General features: G+C 36.4%; 1 protein-coding gene across 1 annotated transcript; it reads left to right on the top strand.

Moving 5' to 3' along the window:
* Nucleotides 1-552: 552 nt before the first annotated feature.
* LOC120342653 (uncharacterized) lies at nt 553-3,704 on the top strand. The gene is made up of 5 exons (XM_039411575.2): nt 553-719; nt 956-1,185; nt 1,252-1,438; nt 2,451-2,662; nt 2,883-3,704. The coding sequence occupies exons 1-5, from the start codon at nt 596-598 to the stop codon at nt 3,171-3,173; spliced, it is 1,044 nt and encodes a 347-aa protein (XP_039267509.2). The 5' UTR covers nt 553-595; the 3' UTR covers nt 3,174-3,704.
* The last annotated feature ends 2,296 nt before the right edge of the window (nt 3,705-6,000 follow it).

Genomic DNA, 6,000 nt, shown 5'->3' with positions numbered 1-6,000 from the left:
GCGTTGGAATATTGTGTAATGAGGACACGTTCAAAGCACTTCAAATGTCAGAGCAATATCTCAGTAAAAAAGGGTAGGGTTAACTTATTTTAAGCAAGATCGATATCCATAAGATTTTGAGAGATTAAAAAAGTAGGCCAGGCACGCTCTAAATTATAGTTCTTTTGCGTTTGGCTGTCTTTTCTTGAAAAGATGCAAGGTACAAACAGGGCTACTTAACAGCATTGCGGCATACATTCAAGATACAATTGCTTTTCATATCATGACACTTTTTTATAAAAACCCCATACAAATATTTCTTGCAAACAAGTGGTGTTTTGTTGCTCTTTTGTTTTGTTCTGAACGCAGCTTACCTCTATATATCAGGCTATAGATTCCGGTCACTTCGTTTCTCATCAATTATTCAAATTGGCTATGCTCAATGACACCTGAGAGCTCTGAAATTATTACTGAAAACTCATACCAAATTCGCGTTATAAACGGATGCACATAGTATATATATTTACAGAATATGTGAGATGTTACAGTTGACTGCCTATCAAAATAACGTTGCATTTCGGTTCATTATTCCTCTCTAGTGTTATCTTAGTCGACAATGGATTTGTTTAAATTATTTCATCGAAAATCCAAGCATAAAGATGATTTATCTGAAAATGAGAGAGAGAAGAATGCGAAAGAAGAGAATTCAAAAAAGTCTACTCTGAAGCACAAGCCATCAGGTATATATTATAATATTTTCTTCAACGTGAGAATATGATTGTCGCCATACGTTGGAAAGCATTAGAAACTTGACAAAAATAAAGGCGTATTTGTCGACTGGTTTCAGTTTGTGGTTGTACTTGTACAGTATCCTTGGGAGTCTTTATGTAATTTGTAGAATGGTTTTTTAGTTCTGTTCTGAAAGGGATGTTTTTTGAGTAAGGGTGGTTGAACATTATTTATGCTACATATTCAGCTTCGTCGCTGAGCAGTGACGGTACTCCTGCAAAATCAAAAAAGAAGAAAAAATCCACTAAAGATATGAAGAAAAAATTGTCTAAAAATAAGAAACAGAGAACACAAAGGAAACGTGACGACAGAACTCCGAAAGATGTGTTTCCCAAAAGAAGTGTCAGCTCTCTTTCAAGAGCATTGAAAGATGATGAATGGCAAAAATTGGCATCAGCTTTGGGGTTCATGGAACAGGTAAACAAAAGTAGGTAGCCATTAAGGTTCATAGTATTCTGGTAATGAATGAAATTGTAATTTCAGGCAATATCACACTTCACCGGACGAGCTAGTTCATCTCAGAATACTTACAGTCAAGCAAGTTTGATGTTGAGAACATGGAGAGATCAGATGCCGGTCAATGAAATTCTACCTCGTTTGTCCGATGCGCTGAAACGTATCAGACGACACGATCTGGCTCTCAAAATTGGACTGGAACTAGGAGTAATCGGTGATTATTTATTTTTATTACCCAGTATGGCAAACCAACATATTATTTCCTGCTACGTGTAATCGTTTGACTCTATCTATTAATAGTTTTTACTTCCCATCTGTTCACAGTCGTCTCATGCCTCGGTAAAGTGTTAGATTGGGAGTTTGGGTAGGAAGAAATAGGAAAAAGGTTGATTGAATACAATCATAAATTTTTGATGCGGAATTGAACTTTAACCTTTAACATTTAATCTTAAACGGAACCTTCTATTTTAAAAGTATTAAGAACATTGCAAAATAGCATAAACATAAGCTTTTTGGATTTGGGAACTTTTGCATCATTTAGGATGCAATTTTGTTTCATTTTTAATGTTTTGCACAACCATTTGAATAGCGTAATAAATTGGCATCTCAAAATCTCATTTCTCCAAGCAACCAACAAAATCACCAACTTCACGAATAGGGAAATATTGGCAGGCATGCAGAACTTCTCCGGTCATGCTGAAGTTAGTTTTCCTATATCCAAGTTGTGCTCGTACAGCCTTTTAGGATGGATGATAAATATATCTCTGTGAATTTTCTTATTGTTGCTTGCTTGTAAGGTATGCAGATCAAACCTAGATCACTCGCTCAATAGGATTAGGATTTGCATATTTATCCCGGGGGAAGGAAAGCCGATAAGACGGCATAATCATATTTCATACCACGCCTCCTCCGGTTACCAGTTCATGTCGGGTATGGGATTAGTTTGTCAGTTATTTGCATTCAGATGCATGGACTTGGTATTAGAGGAAGCCGTAACCGACCAGCGGTTACGTGAACCACCCTACGGCGACGAGGAATCCAGCAACTCTCTCGTATATCTTCTCATATTCAACCACACATGGGATTCGAACCTGGGAACCCATGCAGGGTAATAAGAGAGCCACACCGCCGAGCCTAGGAAATGAGTCAGTGAACTAAAGCGCTTCAACTTCGAATATCAGCTCTTGGGTTAATGAAACAATATGGGAATTGCAATTTATTTTTAGCTGCAAGCGACTTCGAGGAGAATGAATATGGAGTTTCGCCGAGCATGCAAAGCATTTTACGAACTATTTCATCTGAAGATCGATCTGGACCTCCGTATTATGAAAGCACTCTCATAATTAGTGACGAAAGAATTAGTTTTCTAGCACGACAACTGCTCGCACGAGAGGAATGGAAACGTCTTGCTTATGCCATTGGATTCTTGCCACACGAGGTACGTTGTATGTGATTAATACAAAACACTAGCAGAGCAGAGAAAAACCCAATATTGGTTTTGCTGTAAAATTCCTATTATATGTTAGTTTGCTTTAACTGAGAAGAAAATGCATATATATATATATATATATATATATAGGACTATGAGTTTAAACGTGATTATATTGCCTACAAAACAACTAACCATTATACGTAATTAGAAAAACTGACTTTTACAGGTTTCTCAGATTATTGCTTCTGCCAGCAGTTCACAAAACTTGTATGCTCAGGCGCATATGATGTTGATGCGATGGCGCTTACGTACGCCACCAAACGAAATCGTTCCTCGATTGAAAGCTGGATTCATACGCATACGACGTCACGACTTGGTTGATCTTCTTCGCATTGGTGCCATAGCTGGATCAGATGATATCTTAGAACTGTTGAACGAACAACTTCGAGAGTCAAAAGAAAAACCAGACAGTTTTGGTGCTATGATCGCCAAAAGTTTTTCAGCTTTGACCAAATGAGCACTATTCATCCGTGCGCCAATGTTTATTACCAATTATTTGATATATATATATATATATTATATGTAAACACACTGTTGCAACTCACATAGAATATGTGCATAAAATATTGTTTATCTGAACATTGTAATATATAATTCTATAAAATAAATAAAACAATTAGCATTGCTGACATTACTTTAATAAATATTTTTGAATCTTTGCATTTTATTTGAGTGTTTGCTGGTTGCCTATAGTAGAACCAGCATATATAATGAAAATATAATAAGCACTTTTGTTTTTTATTTTGTGTTGATGTTGAGTGTTAATTTAATGATTGAGATTTAGTGAGAGTAGGTCCTGCTTTTATTAATGACTTGATTGGATATTTAACTTTGAAAACTCAAATTTGAAGTTTTCTATCTCTTTATTAAAAATAAATACGTTTCGCAGCCCATCGTTTTATTTTCCCATTCAATTTAATTTCAAACGATAAAAGTTATATATTAGTGGAAATGGAAATAAAAACATTTTTCTGAGGTTTCTCTGAACGAGTAACAATATATGTGAATTGTTGTGGCCCCCAGGATTAGATCTCCATCTTGGGAATGAAGGAAGTGGATTGTGGCTTTATGGTTTCGATGCGTGTTGAATCGCTCCTTCTACAGGAAAATTGTCATAGTATACGCAGGATGTTGATTACTGAAAAGTAGCCTATTTTGTTTTCAGTTCACATCCACCAGATACCGCTGAAATTAATTTCATGAATGAAACATTATGTTCTCTTTATCAATATTCGGTGTCACAATTATACGTAATTCGGTTGCTTGGGAAAGTTAACGATGACCTAACAAAAGATTGGGTTGCAATATTAAAATATTTTATTTTAGAATGTGATATTTTTTCTCATACCAGATATGGGCTCATGTCTGTGCCCTGTATCCTTGTGACAGGTGTCACGTCCGGATCTGTCAGTGAACAAGGGGATGATGAGATTAAGCGGTTCACACGTTACCGTCAACTCGAGCGTGAATTATAGAAATTGATAATGTCGTTTGAGGTTGAATGTGGAACCGGGACCAAGAATTTTTCTAGTACTTGAATAGGATAAGTAGATGGCCACTTGGAGCGTAACCGAGCATTCCACATCAAAGGAGACGGCCAATCCGCCGGTGTTCGTCCGAGAGAAAAATATTCTCGCCCTAGTCACATTTTGTTTGCATATTCTAACTTATTTAAGACATAAATACGTATATTTAGAACAAAACTACTAAATGTAACAAGTTTTAACCGGTGACCGTACATTTGAACCCATGTGTATAGCCGCGGGTTCAATCTATATGCGGGTGCTAAAACCCATGGGTTATGGTTAGTATGGATTCAAATATCCGTAAAACAAAAAAAATTCCATAGGTGCAATAGTATGCAGGTGCAATTGCAAATGTAATGGAACCGTTTAACCCAAATACTACTACTACTAAGTCCCTTATTTATAGTATATACCCCTGTATTTGTCAGTTGACATCTTCGTCAGGTAATCATAAGCTTCGCTGGAAGGCCACTGAATGCAAGATTTATTTTCACTTATCATCATATGGCCCACTACGGCGGATAATAATTATTACAAACGTCATCTTTGTTACTTCTATAGTGCCCAAGTTCTAATCTTTTTTGTTTATTGGTGGAAGAGCGCGTGAATCTCGAGTTAATATTGATCGCGCAGTAAGTTTTTAAGGAAACATGCAAAACGATTGCTTATACATTGTTGATTCCATATTCCAATCAGAATATTACTAGGAATTTGTCATACTTATGAAACTTTATACCAGCAGTGTAATTTAAAATGGCCCATTTAACTGCACCGGTCTTTCAGAAACGGAAAACTGGTTGTCATCGATAAGAGGAAATGATGGTCGATGTCGCTACGAACAGCCTGTTTTTGCAATTAGATGCTGTGCGGGCTCTTATCAAAGAAACGCGATATGATGGCGGGTAGTGTTTTGTGGTTGAGCTTTTCTCAAACAGTTAGCTATGAATTCGGAGCAGGCGGAATAAACATTGCCAGACAGTGTATAGAGCTTTAGGGATCAGTAGCAAAACTAGTAGAGTGAGGGTAAGAAATTAGATAGAATCGCATATATATAATATCTTATCATTGAATATTATGATAATCGTTTGGCATTCCAAATTCTGATTTGAATTATTGAATTTGAAAACGAAGTTAAATATTAGCAGTATGAAAACTGACATATTGCACTAAAATGTCACGATATCTGGAGGCTGATCATTTTATAATTTTGATATATATGCCAATTAAACAACCTTCATTTTAGATGATTAAGATGACTAAAATTCCCTTTCTCTTTCAAAATTTCATTAAAATCGCATGTCTTTGCGACAATCCTATCAACGAAATGTCGGCCATATGGACTCATTATGAGCTTATGTTCTTAAACAAATTGTACTGAACGGTAACAGTTAAGCGTTTGGAACACGAAATTTTATCACATCAATTGATTACTGATCGAGAAGTATAAAATCAGGAATTAGAGAGAATACCACAAAGAACCGCTCATTGGTGAATAAGGTTCATTCCCATATGAATGAAAGAGTTGACCAAGGGCGGTAAATTTTTGTCTTCAGAATGATAATGCAAACAATGTGACAATCTCGCGCGTTACAGTAGGCTTGAATGAGGGGAAGGGATGACGTATGACTCAATATGACAAGTAAACTGCTGTTCTTGTGCGTGATGTAATTAGGTGGCAGAAGCAAACAAGACTGAACGCAGATATTCTGAAAAAAGTGACACATAGTCTTGTTGTGTCCAAGGGGGTCAAAACTGTAA

The sequence above is a fragment of the Styela clava genome, chromosome 3 (genome assembly GCF_964204865.1).
Source record: "Styela clava chromosome 3, kaStyClav1.hap1.2, whole genome shotgun sequence".
Lineage (NCBI taxonomy): Eukaryota > Metazoa > Chordata > Ascidiacea > Stolidobranchia > Styelidae > Styela > Styela clava.
The sequence above is the reverse complement of the archived record's forward strand: the minus strand, read 5'-3'. Positions and strand labels throughout refer to the sequence as shown.